We start from the raw sequence: 26,807 nt of genomic DNA on the forward strand, positions 1-26,807 counted from the left end.
CTTTCACTAGTGCCTAACTTTGAGGTTGCTTGTAGCAGGCACTCCAAAATCGATCTGATTAGGAAAGGAGATGGGAGTGTTTTTATCTTATTGGACTATGCATCCCTTTTATTTTGATTGTTCCTATATTAAATGCAAGCGTTTTTTTTCCTCGAATGTTGAGGTCTCTCTTCTGTCTGTTATTAACTCGTGGTCTTCGTGTGCCCGTTATGCCTGGCCGGGCATCCTTTTGGATAGGTCTAGATCCTTTCTTGTGTATCTTTAGCCTTCTTCGTTCAGCACATTTGTTTTACTAGGGTGTCTTTCTAGTGTGGTTGGATAGAGTATGTGCCCACAGCCCTCTTTATCTTCAAGGAATTTGCTTGGATGTGAAATGTTTCCTTTCTCTGTTGTCTTTAAACTTCTGTGGCTTGTCCGTAAGGATATCGCACAATGATCTACCAATGATTGACTATCATACAAGAATGCTGCCTCATTCAAAAATTGGTCTTGGTGCTCAAGGATACCTCAAGGGAGGGGGCACAAAACAAATGATAAGCTAATGAAATGACACAGTCCTTCCACCCTGGCACGTATGTGCAGAATAAATCCTTCTGCTCATCTGGTACATCTTTGGCTTTCATTGGATGCAACGTGGTCCTTCATTGTCTCTTTCACTTTTTTTTGAGGGAATTGATCCCACTCCTCTGCTAACGGTGGTCCTCTGGTACATCTTTGGCTTTCCGTAGAAGGTGCATGCCCTCTTTCTTTCTTTCTTTCTTTCTTTCTTTCTTTCTTTCTTTCTTTCTTTCTTTCTTTCTTTCTCTGTCCCAGAATTGCATTTATCTGCAATTGTTCTGTATTTCTTTGGTGAGAACAGGTTCCCTTTTGTGGCTCTAAATGCCTTCAGATGACACTCTTGTTCTGGTGTCTCTAAGGATTCCCTTAAATGGAAAGTTTTCATTTCTCTGTGATTTTCCATTGGTTGGACATGCCCACCTATTCTACTATCACTGGGATTTCCTAGATAGAGCACATGTCTTTGCTTAGCTCTTTCTGTCTTGAACAGGGTGTGAAGGTATAACTTTGATTTTGACATAACATTTAAAAAGGGTTCACACTGTGTATACCTCTGTGGATGTAACAAACCGTCCTGGGTGACTCTTCTTAATTTTCTTGGACATATTCACCTCTGTTCATGTGTTTTCTTGGACTTTCTTGAGTTAAACATTTGCATTTGGTCATGCGTTGTCTTTTTGTCCTTCGGTTGGAACATGTCTTACTTAGCCTGGCTTTCCATACATGGAGGATGCCCCCAGAGTTTGGGGTCCATTTGAAATTCTTTTTTGGACTGGTCCATCCATTCCCTGTGTTTAGCTTGTATAGAACGGAAGCAAGATCGCGTTCTCTGGCATTCTCTTTCCCTTTTTGGAAAAATCCGATTGTTCTGGGTGTGTTTTCTTCTTATGGATGCAACGTCTATACCCTTGATACCATGTCTTGGCCTTTCTTTGGTGGAGCTTCTTGTTCCTCTTCTTTGGAGCAATCTATAGCTTTAGCGTCTCAGTGGCTTTCTCTGGCCATGTCCTTGCTTTCCAGCATTGCCCCAGGATATCAACGCACTCCAGCACTTGCCTCTGTTGCTCTTTCTTGAAACAGGAATGTTTATGCCTGCTGGGGCCACAGCTTTAAAGACTGGAGGCAGTGAAGCCCTCATTGTCCACACTGTTTTTCACCAGGTTATGGTGGATTTCGCCTGTCACTGGCTGGAGGAAGCCATCTGTGTTGATATGTAGGCCTCGATGACACCCTGACTGGCAGTCAGGAGGTGGCTGTGGCTGTGACTGTGGTTGTGGCTGTGGCTCTGGCTGTCTGGCGACTCTGAACTCTGGTACAGAACCAGGTTTCCGGAGGACACTGTCAATATATAAATAGAAAGTGTAAAATTAAACTGGGCACAATTTATTGTTGAAAGTGATTCCTCCTGTCTTACTGGCACATCGCAAAATAACTGGGATACCTTCCTGTTCCCTACTTTTGGCTTTATAATAATTGAAGTGGGGAGTCTGTTCTGTCTCATTACACTTCATCCTTGATCATAAACTTGAAAACCCGTCCTGTCTTGAGATCTATTCTCTATCACCAACCACTGTTCATTAAGTGCACCAGAGACACTGTGCTGTTGCCTCCACAGCATCAGTAATGCTTTTTTGTCTTCCCTACTAGAATCATCAGAGGTACAGGTCTATACTGGCTACTCTTTCTTATTAGTGCCAGAGATTCCATTGTGCTGGGCTTTCCCCAGGGTGAGAGATGCAATTCCACCTTCCCCACCTTTGCACCTTCATAGCACACAAAGTACCATTTTCAGCTTACCAGTCCCTAATTCTGACGTAGTACCACAGTGTGAATCGGTTCTCGTCTTAGTTAAATAATACCACAATCTAAACTATGTCCCACCTGACCATTCGTTTTCCTTAACATTACACAAGAGCCCTTGACCTATTGCATTATACTAGTGTTTTCCTTAATACAGCCCCACACTGAGCAATCTTCTCCACCTCATTCGTGAAGCCGCGACCCTTGGCATTTACTCTGCATGCAGCAGTGATGCCCATTTATCAGTCCTGAGCCAGCATTTTCCATGTCTTCCATGTCTACCACCCATACTCTGACCATTGCCCATTTGCTGCATAAAATATAGACTGACACTCTTGTCACAGTCCTCCAATAGATTAGGCAGCTTCAGCACACCCCGCGGATTCTGTGACACCATCACCTCCACCTTTTCCACTTTAACATAGGTCCCTTGTCTGATGACATTTTGCTACCATCCTGCCCTCCACCCACGGCCCCAGAACTGGTGCAAACTCCACCCCTTGCACCATACACTTTTTTTGTCATATTACACCAGCAATCTTGGTTTTTCGTTGAGGATCTCCATACTACGTCAGTGTTTTAACACCATATTCAGCACTGCACGCTACCCCCATTGTTGTTCTTTACATGATACTAGAAGCTCCAGCCCATGCATTCATGGTTATATACCAGAAAAGGAACTCTCTCTACATGACACAGCATGAGATACAAGAGTCAGTCCCACTCTGTGAATTCCCCAATTTACCTGACACATAATCTAAAATAATAACTGGAGACCATGCAAGTCCACTTCATGCTCAACCAAGACTCGTTCCATCCTCGGATACCAGGGCATGGCTCAAACGCAAATTGAGGCCTGGCTATACTCTGTGCAACTAAATTGTTACTGCCCACTCTCACCCATGTCCTAAAGTTTCTACATTGAACCATTTGTCACTTTCAGAAAGCATAACCCTAGCACCTGTGTACTAGGTTAGGTTGCAAGGAATAAAACCTAACTCTTGGCCCACACATACCTTTTTACTATGGAACGTCTCAAGCATCAATACTAACCACACCATGCAGGCGGGTGTCTTGAACTGCATTCTAACCTCACTTGGGGCTGGCTTCCATGTTTTAGTCTGACTGATTATCGAATGTTGCATATTCAACAATTGAACCTGCCTCTCTCTGCCTCGCGTACCGTTCCAGCACACGTCAAGTTCAAAACAATATGCGTTATATAAAAGACTGTTCACACCATTCTGAGGCTGCGCCTGCTCTACACAAAGCTTGTAAATAATGATTCTGGAGGTCATGGAAACCAGGAACCCGTGCTCTGTCTTCGGTACAAACAGCCTTTCTCACTGAAAACCAATTTTCCCATGACATCCTGGAAAAAATATTAGGTAATCCATTTCTCCACCCTCCTACCTCCCTTTAAACCTGCTCTTTCAAATTGATCTCAGCCCCCTCATAAGTATGGATAGCCGACTGTTATGTGTGTTACTGTTGAAGTAAGAATGTGTTCGGAGCATGTGTGGTTGTAGAGCCCAGTGTTGAGTTCAGACATTTGCAAGTTGTTTTTATCCAAAGAAGTGCTTGATTCACGCAATGCACAAGAGCACCAGATAGATATTTGTTTTCATCATTTGGATGTACACCAAAAGGGCTCAGAGTCCTTTGTGCTCTTCACACGTTTTTCAGGCACACATGATTCAAATTTGTCACACATGATTCAGAAGAGCATTCCACTTTTCAATGACTGTGTTGCTCTATTCCACTGAATACCTTCGGAAGACTGCTGACTACTGTTCGACACCCCGGTCACCAGACACCTCCCTATATTCTTTGGGAATTGTGAGTCCTTCATCGATGACCGGCACTGAAGCATGCAGACCAGAAGGGGGTACGGACATGCCCATGGTGCAATTCCAAGTATCTGTAGGCCGATAACTACAATATATATTCAACCTCTACCTCCCCGCAGCTAAGACCGTGCATCCTGCGAGTCCTGCAAAAAACTCGAAACTCTGGACATCTTTGGAGAAGAGGATCTCTTTGGTGCCGAAGGTGGTTATGCAGCAGGTCAGTCTGGAGCCCGGGAACCCACACATTCCCAGTCCAGAGACGTTATCCTTGAGGGATTCAGCACACAAGGAAGAAGCGGATGTTACACCAACAGTGACAATTGCTAGCCCTCAACCAAGACGGTGCCAAGAGTTGTAAGTACCATGCCTGTCTCGGAATGCCATGAAGCTAAACCAAGTCTGCACCAGAAGCCATGGTAGAGCACAGTTGCTGCAGGGGTCTGGCATCTAGACCCATAAATGGACACAAGAAACTGGACCTCCTCTGCCTTAGTCTGCACTAAGAAAAAGCTTTGTTGTCGAACAAGCCTCTGCCGAAGGGTGCCTCGCAGGTTATCAAGCCCATCAAGTTCCAAGGGCATCAAGCACCCTCCCTGGCACCTGAAGTAGACGCCAAAGAAACTACCGAAGCCTGCACTGAAGATCCCCTCAATGTGATAAGCTTCTTTGACAGCCGGATCCAAAAGAGCCGGAGGCACGGATTCTGCAGGAGGAACTCAACAGCAGGCAGACGTGTCTCATGCAAACTGTCACCTGGAAGATCTTGGCGAAACCACCTCTGTGGAAGCCCATAGAGCTACTTCCTCATAAGACTTCTCTTTGTGGATGTCAGGAATACCTGTCAGACTCTGGGATCTCCAAGTGTCATGCCATAGGAATAAAGTCTGAGCCTGCTGTCCAGTGTTGGTACAACCATATGCAGGTTCTGAAGAACCGGTAGATGCAAACTGGAAAGGCTTTTTATGGCGGAGCTCGGGCCATAAGGGTCAGCCATTGGTTGCAGTCCTCGGCTATTAGAGGCAATGGCCAACCGTTGCTGGATTTCATCCGCTTTGCACTCGTTTGGCATTCCCACTTGTTTGCTGTGTTTTTTTCTTCTTTCTTCCCACAGTTCCCTTTGTAGTTAGGTAGGGCTCTACCTATCCTCCCTTCCCTCTGCTCCCCTGCTGTCCCATCATACTAGTCGGTGTCTCTATTGTTTGGTCCTCACTAAACATTTAGAGTTATTCACACTTGTGAGAACGTGTTGTGTGCTTTTGCTCTAGCAACTCAAAGGGCTACCATGTCTGGGTGAATTTCTGAGATGTGCTAAACTCCTTTATTCGGTAGCTTGCCTGTCTTGCGCCCGTGGCCCCTTTTTGTTTTTTGCTGGTCATTGAGGAAGGACTCACATTATTTTCAGGTTTTTCAAATACCACGCTGAGAGTGTACTGTCTTAGGTAGCGAGGCAGATTCTTTGCAGACTCGGCACAGAAGAAGCACATGGACGCAAGCCCTCTTCCACCAGATCATAACATGGCCTACCATGAGGTCATCCACAGGGCAGCTAGACACCACTAAGTGGACATATAGTTGGTGCCAAAGGTGGACTTCCTAGTGGAAACTCATTCCAAGCCTGAACTTGTGGTCCAATTTGCACCTATACTCAAAGGCATGCTTAAATCTGCCCCAGATAATATTAAGGAACCTGTAAAAACTAAGGTGCTAGAGAGAGAAAGTACAAGCATTCATCCAGTGCCCCCGCCCCTTTATTGTATAGCAGAAGCCAGGTCCCCCATGATTCTTTAGTGGTTTACACCGCATGTAAGAGAGCCTCCACCCGAGCTACAACTATGCACTGCTGCCTGACACAGGTCCCTAACACGTAGAATTAGGGCACACTGGAAGACAGGGGACGCTGAGCTGAGAGCACTGGCGGGGTTCAGATATGTTGCACTGTCAGCAGGACGGATCAAGACGGTGTCCTGTCTGTATAAAGCAATAAGGCAGGACATGCAACAGCTGTTAGAGCGCTTGCGAACACAGTGGGAGGAGGACATTGACAAACCTATACCTGAGAAGGACTGGGACAAAATCCTAGAACGCATCCCGAAGTGTCTCGGAACGCGCGCTCCAAGCTTATTAACTACTATGTGCTGCATAGGGCATACATAATGCTAGTTCGCATTCGAAGATATTTTGGTGTGGACTCTGCAGCTTGTCCCATGTGCGGGGAAAGGGAGGCGCACATACTCCATATGTTCTGGAGCTGTCCCTCACTGCTACCATTCTGGGGGGAAATCAGACAGACAATAAGTGACCTGATCGATAAAGAACTCCCACAGACCCCAGAACATTTCCTCTTAGAGTGGTTCCCTCACACGGCCAGAAATAGAGTGACAGGGAAGTTTCAAGACCTTGCTTACATATTAGCTAAACGAGAAATGGCCAGGAACTGGAAAGCCCCGGGCGGACCAAGATTCACCACTTGGAGGAGAGAGCTAGAACGATGGGCGGGGCGGAAGGGCGACTACTACTCCGAGAGGCCAGCAGGGGAACAGGCAAAATGGAGAGGACCAGGGCCTGGGAAGATCTTGTGGGGGAACTAGTGGCAGCTGACACAGACACTAGCAGTGTAGGAAACGCCTCGAGGGTAGCAACACCGGTCCCAGACAACGGGCAAATAGAGCAACTTGCACCACACACATAAAGGCCCTTATTTCTGCTTACCTCCTTGTACATGTCATCCCGACTCCACCTATTATCAGGCAACTCAAGGAGGGAGGGGGGATAGTTTTGTTACGGAACAGTTCTAGGGGAAAATATACCACGATTGAACCAACACAAATGTACATGCATATGCATATTTTGCGATAGCACAAATGCCAATAAAATATGGCACATCTGTCAAGCGAAGAAAACAGGTTTTTCTCTTTCAATGGGAAGAAATTGCATTCAGAAAAGTGGATTTTATCAGTGGTTTATCACGGCTAATGCAGAGAGTTTCTCAGAACCCCACCATACATCACACCCCGCAGACTCGTCCTCAGTCAGGACCATTTCTGCCTCCTCATGGTAGAGGTGAAAGTGTTCCTCAAATAAGGGGCAATAGAGGTGATGTCTCCGTATCATCAGAGGAAAGGGGTGTACTCTCCAAGTGTGTCAACGAGGTGCCGAGCACTGGTAGCTTCACGTTTGTGAAGAGGAGGTTACTCACATCTTCCCCAATCACGTCAATTGGCTGATCAAATACTGTGGCAGGCAGCAATGCGTGCATTCAAGCAGAGATTTCCCTGCTTCACAGCTTGGGATTCGCCTTAAATGCTGCAACAGGTCTACCCCTTCCTGGGATCTGTGTTGAATGTATTTACACAAGAAAGTCTACTCCAACCACCAGAGGGAGTAGGCATTCAAGCAATTTCTGCCTCTTTTTCAGCCCAGTTGTTGGCTCACAGTCCAAACCGTGATACAACTTTTCAGAATGATGGCTTTGTTAATTTCCATTGTTCCTCACAACTGGCTCCACATGCACCCACTACAAGAGCCAAGGCAGGGGTCACCAGCAGAGGGTCACTGGGAAAATCTAGAGTTGGTGAAGAAAAGCATGCACCCTTGTAAAGATGGAATAGGAACAACTTGTTGTAGGGCAGGGCTTTTTTAGACCCACTTCCGCAGGTAACCATTCCCACTGAGGCCTCCTTCAGAGGCTGGTGAGCACAGCTTAACACCATGACCACGCGAAAGATGTTGGACCCTCAACAGCCAGGGCACCCCATGGGTTACCTGGAACTACTGGCCAGAAGCTTAACTCTTAAAGCCTTCTTCAAGTTTGTCCTGATCAAGACAGACAGCAAGAAGGCCATGTATTACCTGCTGAAACAGGGTAGCATGCACGCCTTTCAGCTCTCTACACGAACGCAGAGGATTTGGCATTGAACGCTTCAAGTACTCCATGGATGGGAACTTCACCCACTAGCCCTACACAGATATTTCCAAAATTGGGGCGCCTGACAAATAGACCGGTTACAACCCCAGGAAACACACATTTCCAACACTTTGCCTCCAGGTACCCGCCTTCATCGTCTGTGGCCAATGCACTGTGGGTGAACTGATCTAGGATCCTTGCACACTTTCTCCTCTCTCCCATTCCTCCAGTATGTGGTGAGGAAAATGAAGCCAGTGGGTATGCGACCTCATTCTGGTGTCATCCAACCTGGGCCCGAAAACCAAGGTACTTCTGGAAATGTCCACCAGCCCCCACAAGAAGCTTCTGCTCTGGCTGGAACTTTACAACCCTAGAAGAGCCCTGGTCATACACCCAGTGCCCAGGCAGCACAAATGAGCGATATGGCATCTGAGGTTAGAGCATGGGTACTCACAAACATTTGCCCCGGGGTCACAAAGTGGTTTGTGGTGTGACCGAGGGCTACACTGATGCCATCAGGGTGGTGGCAGAGGGTGTGAGTGGGTCAGGGATTGTGTAAGGAGGTTCAAAAACATGTTAAATGAACAGGCAAGCATTTATTTGCAGGTTCATAAATGCGTGACTGTCTATTAAACCTTTTTTCTGAATATTAGTGTTTAGCAACTAAACAGCAGCTGGTGCGACTGCTCACCAAGGGGGTTGCATTTAAAGGGAAGGAGGGCCACAAGCGGCCCCCGGGACATACTTTGATTAAGACTGTCCTAGGGTATGGATACCTGACCCTCCCCCAGGAAGGGATGACCGTTCTGTAGGAGGTGCGCAGGCCCAACACATGGACCTGTTATGCTGTGAAGTGGAAATGTTTTGTCCATTAATGCCTTTCCAAAATCTAGACCCTGTGAAGGCTGAGGACCAGCACATTGCCTGCTGCCTTTTACATATGCAGGGGTCGGGCCTTTCCGCCACGTCAACACCCTTCACCTTGCTGCTGTAGAGATTTAGGGGAGTTATACCTCCTCAAATACCGCCTGCCCCCATGTGGAACCTCAATATAATCCTCACGAGGCTCATGGGGCCACCTTTTGAGCATTTACACTCCTGCCCCCCACAGTTCTTTCCTTTCAGGTAGCTTTCTTAGTTACCATCGAAGATAACATACTTGCAAATTCCACAGCCCAACACTAGATGGCAGGAGTATGCAGAGCATGTGAATCTACGGCACTTTATGCTACAAACAGGTGCTTTACATTTTCCTTTTCTATGCTATGTAAGCAGGTAGGCAGACATGCCCTGTGCATTTGTTACCCTTGCATTGGCTTCCAACCTCTTTTGTAAAATTCAACTCAAACCTAACCTGGCGGTTTGGCATGTGCGCTCCATGAGCTATGAAACTGGCTCTTCTGCTCTTAGTAAAAGAATTTAAAACCATGAAGCAACACAAGACCTGTCATTGGGACTCCACCGCTCCCTGGAAGTGCACTGATCACACCTCTGCTTGTTCTGATACCAGAGCTAAAACCCTATCCCACCCTACAAGGGCTCCTCCATGACTACAGCCATCATGTCAGGTCACAGCAACACCGAAATTACTACACAATTGCACTACATGGGAATCAGTATTTAGTTTAACAACAATTGTACTAACCAGTAACAGGACTCCACGAGCAGCGGTTTACCTCTGCATGCTGTGGTTCCTCCATGAAGCCAAAGCCAGCACTCTGTCCCACCTCACAGCTTCAATACAGCTCCAGATCTATTACTCCTACTTTCCACAACCCCTCGTTAATGTTCTACTCCAGCACTCCCACCCCACTAAAGCTTACGCATACCTGATACCAGAATCCAAGCTTCGTCCCACCGCCCCAGTCTTTTTCCATCGCATATCACCTGAATATGCAAAACCTTGAATTCTCTCACATCACCAGTGCTTTAAATGGACCGGTACTGTCCGGTACGGAGTACCAGCACTTTTTTATTTTGAGGAGGAGAGTACCGGCACTTCTCAAGAGAAATGCAATACTTTTAATTGCAGAGTCCCAGTACTTCTCAGAAACAAGCAGGTTCTTTGCTACAGAGTAACTGCACTTTTATTTTTCCATTTCAAGCACTGCACATCACTGAGCCACAGTGAAAGCCACTTTGAATGTCCTTCTGCTTGGCACTCTGTTAATGAGTCCATTTCAGAAGCCACAGACTCTCCACTCTTCCCACGGACTCCACGCTCTCCCCACAGACTCCACGCTCTCCCCACAGACTCCACACTCTCCCCACAGACTCACATCCCTAGTCTTTGCTGTAAAATGTAGAGCAATATTTCTCAAACTAAAAAAAGTCCCCTCTGCCTTGTCCTGTTGTTTACAATAACGCTGACTCCATGTGATCTTTGCTCTTTCAACAACATGAGTACAAATGTAACCAAGTTATTTTCTTGGGCAGTAGTTGCAAACCATTTACCTGTGGGGCTGGATATCCGATGACCTGTTGAGAGGTGGTGGATTGTTCCATTGTGGTTCTGGAGGTGCACTGCTTGGGCCTGTGACACAGATGTGTGCATCCCAGGCTCACCGTGGGATGAATGATCTGTTATATGCACCTAAATATGGAAGACATATACTCCTATTAATTGTGGAGTGCCTGAATTCTGATGCAAACTGTATTCAAGAATTTGGAGCTGCCAGCAAAGCACATTTAAAACCTAGATTGTGGTCTTGCACTTGGGCAAGCAGGAAGAGAAAACACACTTACTGGGAACCCCTCCCCGCCCCCATCGCTTTACCTGTCTCGTCGGTGTCAGACTGGCAATGGTGCCCAGGTTGGTGGTGTCTGTGATGACCATGGTCTGTGGGAAGAATCCTGATGGCGCATACTGGGCCACTTCCGACTTGTGTCCATATATAGCTGTGTGGGAATCACAAGAATCATGAGTCTCCACCTCTGTGTGTTTGCTCTGTCCTCACCATCACATTATTAACAGTACCACCTTCTTTCCAACTACCTTCTGCTACACTTTCTATAGCTCACGTCGGTCATGCTTACACCTTTCTGTCCCTTCACTGTGCAGCATTATTAATTCTAATTAGGACTCCTGGTTTTATGGTTTTTTGTTTTAATTTTCCAAATGTATTATTGCTAATTTTTTCTGTACATATCCATATTTATTTTGGGTTTTGTGAAAAAATGAAGCTCAAACTAGTATATATCCACAAGTATTTGACTGATAAATGTGCGCTCCTCCTTAAATGCCTGAGAGACTTCAATGACCTGAAATCCCACAAATGATAAATCAATGCAATTCTATGAGAACATACACACATACGTGTCAACCTTCTTCATCGCTACTGCTGTTTAAGCATCTTTGCTGAAGTTTCTTTCTATTTTTTTTTTAACTCCCTTGCCTGTCAGTCCGCACAGCTATTCCCTTGCCTACCATGACTGACAGCATTTAGAATTACTCAACAAGCAACCCAATTTCCGCTTTTATCCACATTTAAAAATAAATACAGACAGGAAAATAAATGGGGTTCTGTCTGTATTTATCTGTAAAAATCAGTAAAAACGGAAAGCTTTAATTATAATGTTTTATGTAGCACTATAAACACACTTCTGCTGTTTCTAAGTGCTATGAATAACCGCAGTTACTCGCATGAGATATAATACTAGCTGTTTACGGATCTATTCCCTGAGGGCTGAATTTTTTCCTCTAGTATCCCATCTTCTTTCTCCTCTTTTGTGCTGATACTTTCGGACTGTATTTCTTGATTACACATGTCCAATGCTTGTTCTGTTCAGCTTAGTTGCTCCCATGTCGGACATCTTTGTCCCCAATCTTCTACCCGCCAGTAAAGGTTATCTCTTTTGTGTCCCTGCTTTTGCCTCTGTGTGTAGGATTTACTGAGTTCTACAGTATAAAAAACGAATAGGCCTCAATATGCAACATGGATATTATGTCCTTGTTTAGGTTGGGGTACTTAGTATCTTCATCTACATTTAGGTTTTGGAATTTTATTTATTTATTTTTTTCGATTTATTTTTAAGAAAAGTGAACAATGGGCATTTTCAAGGTTTACATTGTACTTATCAATCGAGCCTAGTTAATAAGGCGATACATAGTGGACACAGCAAATTATCTCAAAGGAACGTCAATATTTCAATCATGGCATCTATACATCACAATCCCTCCCCTCCAGGAATAACCCATCCCCCCTCCCTATCATTCCGAATCAGTATCACTTTAAATCTGAGGTGGTTCACAAATATATCCTCTATATTCATTCCAGGCTCCCCAAATTTTTGCCCACTTTCGCGGACATTTCCGATTTAAATATACCGCCTTTTCGGCAACCATCGCTGAGTCCATATCCGTACTCCAGGCCCTAAGCGCCGGTAACAAGGGGGACCCCCAGGCCTTAGCCACATTTCGTTTAGCATACATAATACCCAGCGTTGCCCAATCCTGCAGGGGGTTGCTCAGATCATTCGGCTCCCAAATGTTCAACAGACAACGGCGCGGCTCAGGGAGCAGCGAAGCATGAACCACTTGAGATATAGTTTGTATAACCTTGGACCAGTAACCAGCAATCAATGGGCAATCCCAGATAGTATGGTAGAACGTCCCCGCCTCCCTGCATCCCCTCAAGCAGTACTGGTGTGTGATTCTTCCTATCCTATGTAGTGTGACCCTAGTGTAATATACTCTGTGTAAGACTTTCAGTTGTATCAGTCTGAGCCGCGACGGCACAGCGACCTCCTGAGGAGAGGGGAGCGCTGCCTGCCAGTCCGACTCATCGAATTCACCTATTTACGCAGTCCGGGTCATTCTAAGTCTTTCCATAGGGTCAGGCATATTACTGATCAACTTACAGTAGACTAACGAGGTCGCCTTTTTCAGCATGTGCTCCGTAAGCAGTCTATCTTCTAAAGGAGTAGATTCTACTAACTTTCCTTCAGTCGGGAGCACAGACCTGAGGGCATGAGTGATTTGCAGGTAGCGGAAACGCTCTGCCTCCACCAAGTTGAATTGGGCCTCTAGCTGGTCAAATGTGAGGATTGCATCCCGCCTATAGAGGTCTCCAATCGTCGATATACCTATGCGGTCCCAGGCCTCAAATCCCTTACTATTACAGAGACGACCGAGGCGGCGCGATGCCCAGAGTGGCGTCATCTGCGTGATCGTGTTCTTACATTTGAGGCGAGCAGAGGCCAGGTACCATAGCCTTACTGTGTGAGCCGTAAGGCCCAACAGGGCCAACACACCTCCAGGGTCATAGAGTGCAGCCATCACTCCTCCGACCCCCAGGTCGTACCTATCCGCTTTGAACGCAGGCTCAGTCTGGAGCATGGAGCCAGTGATTTATAATCTTTAATTGGGCTGCCCATCCAGGAGCGCTATGCCGCCATCGAACCATCCTCGTACCAACTTTTGCAGAGAAATGCGCGGTTTATTCCCTCAAAGGAGACCAGAAACCAGTGCGTTTATGGACGTAAAATATTTTGGAGGCACGAGAAACTGAGTATTTTCCAGGATATACAGCAAGCGCGGTAATGTCATCATTTTAAATAACGCTGCCCTACCTAGAAGGGTCAGTGTTAGGGTATGCCAATGCTTCACATCCGTGTGGAATCGTTCAAGTGGGGGTAACAAATTGCCGTGGTAAAAAATCTCCTGACTAGGTGTCACCCACACCACTAAATATTTGAAGGGCCCATCAGTGATCACCAGAGGGCAGCCGTCCGGAAGACGTGGCGGTGGCCCCTTAAGGACAAACAGCACTGGCTTGGACGAATTAATTGTGTATTCCTGAGGCTCGCCCGAAGATCTCACAGATGTTAAGAAGAACCATGAGTGAACGCCGAGGAAGAGTTAAGTAAAGAAGAATATCATCGGCATATAGCGATATGCGGTCCTCCCAGGACTCAATCCAGCTGAGACCCTTGATCATGGGGTCCCACCGTATCCATGCTGCCAATGGCTCCAAGATCAGTGCGAAGAGCAGTGGCGATAGGGGGCACCCCTGACGCGTTCCACGGCCCAGCCTGAAGTCCTTGGATATATGGCCGTTGGCTACAACATGTGCAATTGGATTTGTATACAGGAGTTTCACCCAAGCACAAAACTTTGGTCCGAAGCCTAAATGTCGCAATACCGCAAAGAGATACGGCCACTCGAACATGTCGAAGGCCATTCGTGCATCTAACGAAAGGATCACAGCCGGTTCTGACAGAGCTGGGATCTGCACCATCACCGCATGGACTCGCCTTAAATTGAGGGCAGTGCTCCTGTTCGGCATGAATCCAGGCCGGTCCGGGTGAATAAGTGTCTCCAAGTGTGGGGTCAGTGGTACAGCTATCATTTTGTCCAGTATTTTCGCCTCCGCATTTAACAATGAAATAGGACGATATGATGTACAGTCGTCCGGGGGTTTGCCAGGTTTTGATATGGCTATAATCGTAGCCGTCCGTTGATCACGGGGCAGTTCCTCCGTAGCCAAACTGACCAACACACCTCCAGGGTCATAGAGTGCAGCCATCACTCCTCCGACCCCCAGGTCGTACCTATCCGCTTTGAACGCAGGCTCAGTCTGGAGCATGGAGCCAGTGATTTATAATCTTTAATTGGGCTGCCCAGTAGTACAACTGGACATCCGGGAGCGCTATGCCGCCATCGAACCATCCTCGTACCAACTTTTGCAGAGAAATGCGCGGTTTATTCCCTCAAAGGAGACCAGAAACCAGTGCGTTTATGGACGTAAAATATTTTGGAGGCACGAGAAACTGAGTATTTTCCAGGATATACAGCAAGCGCGGTAATGTCATCATTTTAAATAACGCTGCCCTACCTAGAAGGGTCAGTGTTAGGGTATGCCAATGCTTCACATCCGTGTGGAATCGTTCAAGTGGGGGTAACAAATTGCCGTGGTAAAAAATCTCCTGACTAGGTGTCACCCACACCACTAAATATTTGAAGGGCCCATCAGTGATCACCAGAGGGCAGCCGTCCGGAAGACGTGGCGGTGGCCCCTTAAGGACAAACAGCACTGACTTGGACGAATTAATTGTGTATTCCTGAGGCTCGCCCGAAGATCTCACAGATGTTAAGAAGAACCATGAGTGAACGCCGAGGAAGAGTTAAGTAAAGAAGAATATCATCGGCATATAGCGATATGCGGTCCTCCCAGGACTCAATCCAGCTGAGACCCTTGATCATGGGGTCCCACCGTATCCATGCTGCCAATGGCTCCAAGATCAGTGCGAAGAGCAGTGGCGATAGGGGGCACCCCTGACGCGTTCCACGGCCCAGCCTGAAGTCCTTGGATATATGGCCGTTGGCTACAACATGTGCAATTGGATTTGTATACAGGAGTTTCACCCAAGCACAAAACTTTGGTCCGAAGCCTAAATGTCGCAATACCGCAAAGAGATACGGCCACTCGAACATGTCGAAGGCCATTCGTGCATCTAACGAAAGGATCACAGCCGGTTCTGACAGAGCTGGGATCTGCACCATCACCGCATGGACTCGCCTTAAATTGAGGGCAGTGCTCCTGTTCGGCATGAATCCAGGCCGGTCCGGGTGAATAAGTGTCTCCAAGTGTGGGGTCAGTGGTACAGCTATCATTTTGTCCAGTATTTTCGCCTCCGCATTTAACAATGAAATAGGACGATATGATGTACAGTCGTCCGGGGGTTTGCCAGGTTTTGATATGGCTATAATCGTAGCCGTCCGTTGATCACGGGGCAGTTCCTCCGTAGCCAAACTGACCTCAAACATTCGTAACAGATGCGGAGCCGCGTGACTCGAGACGCGCTTGTAAAGTTCTATGGGGACCCCATTCGTCCCCACGGCCTTGCCTGACTGCAATGAATGAATAGCACCCAGGACCTCATCCGTCGTAAAGTCCGATTCTAACAGTTCGGCGTCAGTGTCCGAAAGGGAGGGCATTTGAATATCTGTAATGTAGGTCTGTGCCTCCTCAGAGGACATACCTGAGGAGGGGGTGTAAACCGCTTCGTAATGATTGGCCAAGGTGTCTACTATATCCATAGGGGTAGTGCTGACCTTACCGTCGGCAGTGCGAAGCTGCGCTATCGTCCTCTGGGCCCTGTCTTAGGTATTGGAATTTTGATCATTCAAGCTTGCCTAGCGGTATCTAAAATATCTGCCTGGGTTTAAATGACATCATTTAGAAAGAGCTGCCATTTCTTGGATGGGTTATTTATTAACAAGCCCATATGCATAAGTATTTTGGGAATTTCTAAATCTGAGCTTACCCTATGTGGATATTTAAAAAGGCTTTTCCATGCTTTGATATATAAAAATGGATCTCCAAGCATAGACGGTGACCTTTGGAGTATCTATCTCTTCCTAAATAGGGCATTTTGGAAGCCTTGTTTATTTACCAAGAGATATTAGGGCAATTCTTGATTTGTTTGGCTTTACTATGTAAAAACCTCCTTTCTGTTACTTAAATTTAGAAGTACTTTTCTCTCTTGACATCCAAGAATATCCCTCCCCAACCCATGCTTACAATGTGATGTTTAAAGTCTCTGGATGTGTATAAATATGGTTTTTAAAACGTATCTGTCAGTGGGTAGAAAGAAACATTATGAAATCCCGAACAGTTATAACATGAACATATTAACAGGAAACATAGCCTATGTCCAGACAGGGCTATGTACAGATTCCGGGAGCTGCAGGCCGTGTAGAAGCTACATGGCAAGTGGTGTAGGAGGCCCCAGTCCAAACTAGCACCAAGAACATAGCACTTACTAGAATCCAGGCTAAGACGGTGAAGAATGTAGAGCGAAGAATATGACTATGGTGGTTATGAATATACCGGATACAGCAAAAACTATGGCGATTATGAAAAAGCACACTGGCGAGGTGGTCATCAAAAAAGTTTCAAACCATTGTGAAATATTCCATTTGCAACTTGTTCCAAACACACACAGCAATCACATTTTCTGGATGAGAAATTAATTCAAGGTGGTACCTGTAGCATGCAAAAAATGTGCACTGTCGGTATAGCATGTTCCTGGAATTTAAGTCAAAGTTGTCGGGTCCCTATTGAAATTCACTTCTGAGTTTGCATTATGGGGGATAGTAAGACATCTCTGTCCACACCTCAGTAGGCTTATAAAGAAAGCTCAGTGCTTAGGTCAGTATTTTAAGAATATTAAGACCGCTGGGCTCTGGAATCAAAGTAGTCCAAAGTGTGCTATACAGAAACCAATATCAAATCTCAGAGCAGGTGTAAAGTGCATGTCAGTGAATACTTTTTGGACATTCAAAGGCTAAAAACTTAGAATTTACTATTGATCAGAAACTTACTTTCTCCATGTGCACCAATCAAGTTGTAGGTCATCCCTTTGCTACCCCTGTCTACCAAGAAAATAGTGGTTCATTCTCATACCCTTCCATCCAGATTATGGAAATTCCTTATATATAGGCGTTACCGACTATCTTACGTATTGCTACAAGCCATACAGAACTCCACAGCTTGGTTAGTTCTGAATGTACCTGACACGTTTTCCACCGAGACTTTGCTTCAGCAGCTCCACTGGCTCCCTATCAAGAAGCACACACAATTCAAGCACTCTCTTTGGTCCATGGCACCGTTAATAACAATGGCCTTCTCAACATCAGAAACAAATTACAGAACTGTACACCTCCATGGCTTTTGTGCTCAACGTAGGCTAATCTTGCTGTAGTGTCTTGGAGCTGAAAACAGATCGGGTGTCTGCTTTCTTTTATACCTACTTACTATGGAATTTTGTTTTACCTCACTCCCTTATAATTTTTAAGTATCCTTTACCTTTCATAAACCATCTGAAAACCTGACTTTCCAGCTAACCCACTTGATGCTCTCTTAGGGGAAGGATGTCCTTTAGATTAAATGCACACTTTAAAAATGCGAACATAAAATAATCTGATCTCTATCCTTATAGATCAGTACCTGTTGATTAAACACATTTGCAAGAGTAATTAATTAGGAGCACTATTGCATGGTATGTTTCCACAGTAGAAATTGAGTTTCTTTTTTGTCCTTATTGGGTTTCCCACCAACACACTCACCACATGTGACTGATAAAACACTTTTTTGTGAGCCTGCTATGTTCTTTTATTGAATACCTCTCACCTATGCTAAATTGTAGTCTTGCCCCATGGTAATACAGACTACAGACCCCCAGGACTAATTGTTATATTTTCATATTTGGGCACTGTAATGAAACTGCAAGAATTAATGTGTTTCCGTGTTCAGCAATTTGCTATACAAACAAGCATTTGTCCATTTTGCTCACCCTTCCCTTCATTTAGTCGCACTTGGTACCTAGTTGGGCATTCATTTCAAGGAGGCAGAGTTCAAGGGTGACTCGATTAGTTTAGTTATAGAATGAGATTCCAGTGCAATGAATTAGCTGCTGTTATTGTTTAATTGCTCTTCTACAGTTCTACGCCATGAAACCTTGGTCTACGTGCGCTTTATAAATTTGTTATAACATAACAGGTGGCTTTGACTTCAGGTGCATAGGCGTGAAGCCATATTCTGTCCAATGTCCCATTGAATAACTCAGTAAGAAAAGGAAGGAGACCTCGGGCCAGGTTTGCCATAATATACAGTGGTGCAGGGTCCTCTGGCGATACAAATTTGACTCGGTTTATCAGTGCCTTGACTTGGTTGGGAGTCACCTCATTAAACTCCTTCAAAAGAACTGGGCAAATAGTTTCGGAAGAGGGAGCGCAGCCCACATTTCCTGTGTGGTCTCTTGCCAAAGTATTATAAATTCCAGCTATTTTTCATCAAAACTGTTAGCAAGATCATCTGCAAGGACTGAGAGGCTGGGGCAGATTCCATGCAAGCTATGGGATTGGTAACTTCCTTGAGAATCTTATACAGTTCTTTTGTGGAGTTATCTGCGTTGCTGATTCTATCAACAACATGGAGTTTCCTTGCTGCTTTGATGTTGTTATGATATATTCTTAAAGCCCTTTTATAAGTTATACCATCTTCAACGATTTTTGAGGTCCTCCATTTGTGTTCCAATGTTCTACATGCAGTTTTTTTCTTCTTTGAGGCATCTGTAAATCATGGTGCCAACATAGTCTTTGGTGTAAGATTGCTCAATTTAGCAGGGGCGACCTTGTCCAGTCTTTGAATGACTGCACTCTCTAAAACTTCCAAGGCCTTTTTTAGGTTTTGCCTCGCCAAAAAGATGCGCTCTGCGCATCTTTTTTACGCAGGCAAAAACCTAATGAGTACTGTGTGTGGGTTTGGGTCGGCCCTCGTCATTCATTGGCTGGCTCCATAAATGGAGCCTAGCCATTGGACGAGGGGCCTGTCCGTCAATGCCAGACCAGACACGGGGGCGTTCCCGAGATTCTTTGGCTTTTGCCGACGTCACGCGACGTCAGGCGAAAGCCGGGAACGCCCCCGAATCTGGTCCGGGATTGAGGGCACCCGCCGGGAAAGGGCATGAAGGTCAAACCAAGCTGCAGGGAGGTATCGCCGGCAGCCCATCATCCGAGGAGATGGTTGGCTGCAGGGAAAGTAGGAGGCATGAAGATTATACCGTGCTTACTTTGAGCAGCTGAGCTGGTTGCAGGGGTCCACCAGCGCTCGTATGTGAAAACCCGCACTTTATTGTTTAACACCAGAAAATGACGGTAAAACGCTGACAAAGGGAGAAAGCAGGGATTAAAAAAACCCATGCATGAGTGAAATAAATGGGCAGGACATGTATGGTGGTTCATGAAAGAGATATGAGGTGGAATCAAGGTTAGACAGCCTTGGTGTTTTACCTGTCGCCCACCCAAAATTGCGTGTGCAGAGTGCAGAGTGGAGATTCAGAGTGCAGAGTGGAGATTCAGATTCCAGAGTGCAGATTCCAGAGTGCAGAGTGCAGAGTGCAGAGTGCAGAGTGGAGCTTCAGAGTGGAGCTTCAGAGTGGAGCTTCAGAGTGCAGAGTGGAGCTTCAGAGTGGAGCTTCAGAGTGGAGCTTCAGAGTGCAGAGTGGAGCTTCAGAGTGGAGCTTCAGAGTGCAGAGTGGAGCTTCAGAGTGGAGCTTCAGAGTGGAGCTTCAGAGTGGAGCTTCAGAGTGGAGCTTCAGAGTAGAGCTTCAGAGTGCAGAGTGGAGCTTCAGAGTGGAGCTTCAGAGTGGAGCTTCAGAGTGGAGCTTCAGAGTGCAGAGTGGAGCTTCAGAGTGCAGATTCAGAGTGGAGCTTCAGAGTGCAGATTCAGAGTGGAGCTTCAGAGTGGAGCTTCAGAGTGCAGAGTGGAGCTTCAGAGTGGAGCTTCAGAGTGGAGCTTCAGAGTGGAGCTTCAGAGTGGAGCTTCAGAGTGCAGAGTGGAGCTTCAGAGTGGAGCTTCAGAGTGCAGAGTGGAGCTTCAGAGTGGAGCTTCAGAGTGCAGAGTGGAGCTTCAGAGTGGAGCTTCAGAGTGGTGCTTCAGAGTGCAGAGTGGAGCTTCAGAGTGGAGCTTCAGAGTGAAGCTTCAGAGTGCAGAGTGGAGCTTCAGAGTGGAGCTTCAGAGTGGAGCTTCAGAGTGGAGCTTCAGAGTGCAGAGTGGAGCTTCAGAGTGGAGCTTCAGAGTGGAGCTTCAGAGTGCAGAGTGGAGCTTCAGAGTGGAGCTTCAGAGTGCAGAGTGGAGCTTCAGAGTGGAGCTTCAGAGTGGAGCTTCAGAGTGGAGCTTCAGAGTGCAGAGTGGAGCTTCCGAGTGGAGCTTCCGAGTGCAGAGTGGAGCTTCCGAGTGGAGCTTCCGAGTGGAGCTTCAGAGTGGAGCTTCAGAGTGGAGCTTCAGAGTGGAGCTTCAGAGTGCAGAGTGGAGCTTCAGAGTGGAGCTTCAGAGTGCAGAGTGGAGCTTCAGAGTGGAGCTTCAGAGTGGAGCTTCAGAGTGCAGAGTGGAGCTTCAGAGTGAAGCTTCAGAGTGGAGCTTCAGAGTGGAGCTTCAGAGTGGAGCTTCAGAGTGCAGAGTGGAGCTTCAGAGTGGAGCTTCAGAGTGCAGAGTGGAGCTTCAGAGTGGAGCTTCAGAGTGCAGAGTGGAGCTTCAGAGTGGAGCTTCAGAGTGCAGAGTGGAGCTTCAGAGCGGAGCTTCAGAGCGGAGCTTCAGAGCGGAGCTTCAGAGCGGAGCTTCAGAGCGGAGCTTCAGAGCGGAGCTTCAGAGTGGAGCTTCAGAGTGCAGAGTGGAGCTTCAGAGTGGAGCTTCAGAGTGGAGCTTCAGAGTGGAGCTTCAGAGTGGAGCTTCAGAGTGGAGCTTCAGAGCGGAGCTTCAGAGCGGAGCTTCAGAGTGCAGAGTGGAGCTTCAGAGTGGAGCTTCAGAGTGCAGAGTGGAGCTTCAGAGTGCAGATTCAGAGTGGAGCTTCAGAGTGCAGAGTGGAGCTTCAGAGTGGAGCTTCAGAGTGCAGAGTGGAGCTTCAGAGTGGAGCTTCAGAGTGCAGAGTGGAGCTTCAGAGTGCAGAGTGGAGCTTCAGAGCGGAGCTTCAGAGCGGAGCTTCAGAGCGGAGCTTCAGAGTGGAGCTTCAGAGCGGAGCTTCAGAGTGGAGCTTCAGAGCGGAGCTTCAGAGTGGAGCTTCAGAGCGGAGCTTCAGAGTGGAGCTTCAGAGCGGAGCTTCAGAGCGGAGCTTCAGAGTGGAGCTTCAGAGTGGAGCTTCAGAGTGCAGAGTGGAGCTTCAGAGTGGAGCTTCAGAGTGGAGCTTCAGAGTGGAGCTTCAGAGCGGAGCTTCAGAGTGGAGCTTCAGAGCGGAGCTTCAGAGTGGAGCTTCAGAGTGCAGAGTGGAGCTTCAGAGTGGAGCTTCAGAGTGCAGAGTGGAGCTTCAGAGTGCAGATTCAGAGTGGAGCTTCAGAGTGCAGAGTGGAGCTTCAGAGTGGAGCTTCAGAGTGCAGAGTGGAGCTTCAGAGTGGAGCTTCAGAGTGCAGAGTGGAGCTTCAGAGTGGAGCTTCAGAGTGCAGAGTGGAGCTTCAGAGTGGAGCTTCAGAGTGCAGAGTGGAGCTTCAGAGCGGAGCTTCAGAGCGGAGCTTCAGAGCGGAGCTTCAGAGTGGAGCTTCAGAGTGGAGCTTCAGAGTGGAGCTTCAGAGTGGAGCTTCAGAGCGGAGCTTCAGAGTGGAGCTTCAGAGTGCAGAGTGGAGCTTCAGAGTGGAGCTTCAGAGTGGAGCTTCAGAGTGGAGCTTCAAAGTGGAGCTTCAGAGTGGAGCTTCAGAGTGGAGCTTCAGAGTGGAGCTTCAGAGTGGAGCTTCAGAGTGCAGAGTGGAGCTTCAGAGTGCAGAGTGGAGCTTCAGAGTGGAGCTTCAGCGTGCAGAGTGGAGCTTCAGAGTGGAGCTTCAGAGTGCAGAGTGGAGCTTCAGAGTGCAGATTCAGAGTGGAGCTTCAGAGTGCAGAGTGGAGCTTCAGAGTGGAGCTTCAGAGTGCAGAGTGGAGCTTCAGAGTGGAGCTTCAGAGTGCAGAGTGGAGCTTCAGAGTGGAGCTTCCGAGTGCAGAGTGGAGCTTCAGAGTGGAGCTTCAGAGTGCAGAGTGGAGCTTCAGAGTGGAGCTTCAGAGTGCAGAGCGGAGCTTCAGAGTGGAGCTTCAGAGTGGAGCTTCAGAGTGGAGCTTCAGAGTGGAGCTTCAGAGTGGAGCTTCAGAGTGGAGCTTCAGAGTGGAGCTTCAGAGTGGAGCTTCAGAGTGGAGCTTCAGAGTGGAGCTTCAGAGTGGAGCTTCAGAGTGCAGAGTAGAGCTTCAGAGTGGAGCTTCAGAGTGGAGCTTCAGAGTGGAGCTTCAGAGTGGAGAGTGGAGATTCAGAGTGGAGAGTGGAGCTTCAGAGTGGAGATTCAGAGTGGAGAGTGGAGCTTCAGAGTTGAGATTCAGAGTGCAGAGTGGAGCTTCAGAGTGCAGAGTGGAGCTTCAGAGTGCAGAGTGGAGATTCAGAGTGCAGAGTGAAGATTCAGAGTGCAGAGTGGAGATTCAGAGTGCAGAGTGGAGATTCAGAGTGGAGCTTCAGAGTGCAGAGTGGAGCTTCAGAGTGCAGAGTGGAGATTCAGAGTGCAGAGTGGAGATTCAGAGTGCAGATTCAGAGTGCAGAGTGCAGATTCAGAGTGGAGCTTCAGAGTGCAGATTCAGAGTGGAGCTTCAGAGTTCAGATTCAGAGTGGAGCTTCAGAGTGCAGAGTGGAGCTTCAGAGTGCAGATTCAGAGTGGAGCTTCAGAGTTCAGATTCAGAGTGCAGAGTGGAGCTTCAGAGTGGAGCTTCAGAGTGCAGCTTCAGAGTGGAGCTTCAGAGTGGAGCTTCAGAGTGGAGCTTCAGAGTGGAGCTTCAGAGTGGAGCTTCAGAGTGGAGCTTCAGAGTGCAGAGTGGAGCTTCAGAGTGCAGAGTGGAGCTTCAGAGTGCAGAGTGGAGCTTCAGAATGCAGAGTGGAGCTTCAGAGTGTCAAGAGCAATGCCAATAGCTCTAACTTTAACAAAGGCAAAACCATTGCATTGTAAATGCTTGTCATATCAGGCTGATCTGTCAAGGATGGAGGGAAATAGTGTGATTTGAAGGGGGAAAGTGCAACTTTCCTCCAAAGCCTGATCAGCTTACGTGCTGTGGTCCTGACATCAGGGAGCCTTCCCACTTTAAAGTTGAATCTAATAACATAGTAGCCAATCCTGACCAGTGGGGCGCTGTGATCAACCGAGAGATTGGAAGCATTTGTGAATAATAAATCCCAAGTAGGTTCAGCTTTGTAGGTATGTCTGACCACTTTTTGGTGCATACGTGGATATTCCAAGTCTGTGGGTATGCAGATGGTATCAGGTTCGGTAGTGAGTTCTGCATGGTAGTTAAAGTCCCCGACCTGCAGAAAATTATCCGGTGTAAAAATATGATATGAAGGGCCAGAAACTCCATCAGTTTGTTGCTCAAAACTTTTTTTGTCCCACAGGAGCCTGTATACAAGTGTCCCTCTCCAAGTTCCTTTCATGGTTTTTCCAGCTTACAGATACATATTTCTCCCACTCAATATGGAGCAACTCTACTAAGGAAATTGTTATTGAGTTATGGAAGGCATTGGCTACACCCTCTGCCTTTCTTTTACTGTCAAGCCAGATTAACTTATAGTCTGCAGGGAAAGCAAGAGGAATATAGGGGCAGGCTCCTGGGTGAAGCCAGGTTTCTGTCAGGAAGCAGACATCTTGCTTTTCTGTATCCAACAAGTCCCACAGCTCAGTGTCATGTTTTGGGATTGAACGCGCATTGCAATATAAACCGTGAAACTCATAGGATTGGGCTGAGTCCTTACGTGCATATGCTTTCAACGTTATTTGGGGAAAGGGCGAGGAACATCTAAAATTGCGAATTTTACAAAAGTAGGGGCCGTCTTGTTCAAGACCTAAGGTGTAGGTGCAGCATGTACTCTAAATACAGGAAGCAATAGTGTGTTCCCTAATATCTCTTAGCTCAGCGCTTGAATAAGAAAGGTGCAACATTGTGTTACCTTTTAATGGAAAGATACAAAGGGGGAAGATGCAGGGCTCCTGGCATGTGTGATGGCAGCGCTTCCACACCCTCAGTTGACGTAAGGAGCCCTCTGGCTATCAGGAGCGAAAGCAGAGATTGGGAGTACTACACTGTTAACAGAAATGGGGGAAGCGGTCTAGGCAATCCTCCCCAGTTGTTGATAAAGCTAAGATGGGTCCTTCCGCACAATCCGCACACACTGATAGATTTGGGACTATTCGTGAAGCCCTAAAATAATCTGTCAGGTGCAAGGTTCTGCCCGGCAACAGAGGTAGGTAAACAGCTAAAAACAGTAGTAAAACGGCTGCCACTGATAACAAATTGCACTGTGATTTGCTGCAGGTGTACTAAAACACATACAATCACACTCAGAATAAACTAAAAAAAAGATTAAAAGGGATTTGTTATAGCAGCTGGGATCAAATGAGGCACGACCTGTAGAGTGTTGCACGTCCGTGCCCTCAATTGAATTAAAATACCCTCCGGCTATCAGGAGCTAAAGAAGAGAGTGGGAGGACTAGACTTCTAACCAACCAGTAAAAATGGTGGAAGCGATATAGGAAATTCTCTCCAATTGTTGGTAAAGCTAGGACAGGTCCTCTTCCCAATTAGCACATGCCATAACTGACCGGGGACTAGTCATGAAGCCCTAAAATAAAGTGTCTTTTGCACGGTCCTGCTCAGCAACAGAGGTAGGTGCAACAGCTAAAAACTGTCGAAAAATGGCTCCCACGATAACAAATTGCACTATGATCTATTGCATGTATACTAAAACACATACAATAACATGCAGAATAAACGTAAAAAAGATTAAAGTTATTTGTTATACCATATGGGTTCAAATAAGGCACCACCTGTCGATCGAATGCACTTGGCTAGAAGGGAAAGGGCAACCCCTGATTGTATGGTGGGAGATGCTTAACTGGGGTGGCAGAGTGGGCTAAAGAACGGTGATGGATTAAACCCAGATCTTTTGACTGGGTGTGAGTGTTTGATTGATTCAGATGCTCCGTCCATCACCACCCCCTTTTGTACCGCTTTTGGCCGCCATAAGTGTGGCAGGGTATGCTCAGACGTGAGTCCCTTGCTCACTTTGCCACTGGATTCAAGCAAGCCGGGCTGAAGACGGCTGGAATGCCAGAAACCGGTCCCTGGAAGCTTGTTTCCGGTCCAGGGAAGACATGGCTTGGCAGTTCGGGCTGAACTGTTGCCATGAGGCACAGGGTCAGACTGATTTGCATATAGCCATGTCTGAACTGGGGTGGCAGAGTGGGCTAAAGAACGGTGATGGATTAAACCCAGATCTTTTGACTGGGTGTGAGTGTTTGATTGATTCAGATGCTCCGTCCATCACCACCCCCTTTTGTACCGCTTTTGGCCGCCATAAGTGTGGCAGGATATGCTCAGACGTGAGTCCCTTGCTCACTTTGCCACTGGATTCAAGCAAGCCGGGCTGAAGACGGCCGGAATGCCAGAAACCGGTCCTCAGAAGCTTGTTTCCGGTCCAGGGAAGACATGGCTTGGCAGTTCGGGCTGGACTGTTCCCATGAGGCACAGGGTCAGACTGATTTGCATATAGCCATGTCTGAACTGGGGTGGCAGAGTGGGCTAAAGAACGGTGATGGATTAAACCCAGATCTTTTGACTGGGTGTGAGTGTTTGATTGATTCAGATGCTCCGTCCATCACCACCCCCTTTTGTACCGCTTTTGGCCGCCATAAGTGTGGCAGGGTATGCTCAGACGTGAGTCCCTTGCTCACTTTGCCACTGGATTCAAGCAAGCCGGGCTGAAGACGGCTGGAATGCCAGAAACTGGTCCTCAGAAGCTTGTTTCCGGTCCAGGGAAGACATGGCTTGGCAGTTCGGGCTGAACTGTTCCCATGAGGCACAGGGTCAGACTGATTTGCATATAGCCATGTCTGAACTGGGGTGGCAGAGTGGGCTAAAAAACGGTGATGGATTAAACCCAGATCTTTTGACTGGGTGTGAGTGTTTGATTGATTCAGATGCTCCGTCCATCACCACCCCCTTTTGTACCGCTTTTGGCCGCCATAAGTGTGGCAGGGTATGCTCAGATGTGAGTCCCTTGCTCACTTTGCCACTGGATTCAAGCAAGCCGGGCTGAAGACGGCTGGAATGCCAGAAACCGGTCCTCGGAAGCTTGTTTCCAGTCCAGGGAAGACATGGCTTGGCAGTTCGGGCTGAACTGTTCCCATGAGGCACAGGGTAAGA

At 47.2% G+C, this 26,807-nt stretch overlaps 1 protein-coding gene across 2 annotated transcripts in view; it reads right to left on the reverse strand.

Moving 5' to 3' along the window:
• Positions 1-841: 841 nt before the first annotated feature.
• Positions 842-26,807, reverse strand: part of HNF1A (HNF1 homeobox A) — a 105,217-nt gene continuing 79,251 nt past the window's right edge. For both annotated transcript variants that reach the window (XM_086942841.1, XM_086942842.1), the window contains exons 8-10: positions 10,889-11,010; positions 10,567-10,705; positions 842-1,896 (exon numbers count right to left, since the gene is read on the reverse strand). In XM_086942841.1, coding sequence (XP_086798967.1) covers positions 1,739-1,896; positions 10,567-10,705; positions 10,889-11,010 — 419 coding nt within the window. In that variant the 3' untranslated portion in view covers positions 842-1,738. The remainder of the gene's footprint in view (positions 1,897-10,566; positions 10,706-10,888; positions 11,011-26,807) is intronic.

This window comes from Lissotriton vulgaris, chromosome 11, assembly GCF_964263255.1.
Source record: "Lissotriton vulgaris chromosome 11, aLisVul1.2, whole genome shotgun sequence".
NCBI lineage: Eukaryota > Metazoa > Chordata > Amphibia > Caudata > Salamandridae > Lissotriton > Lissotriton vulgaris.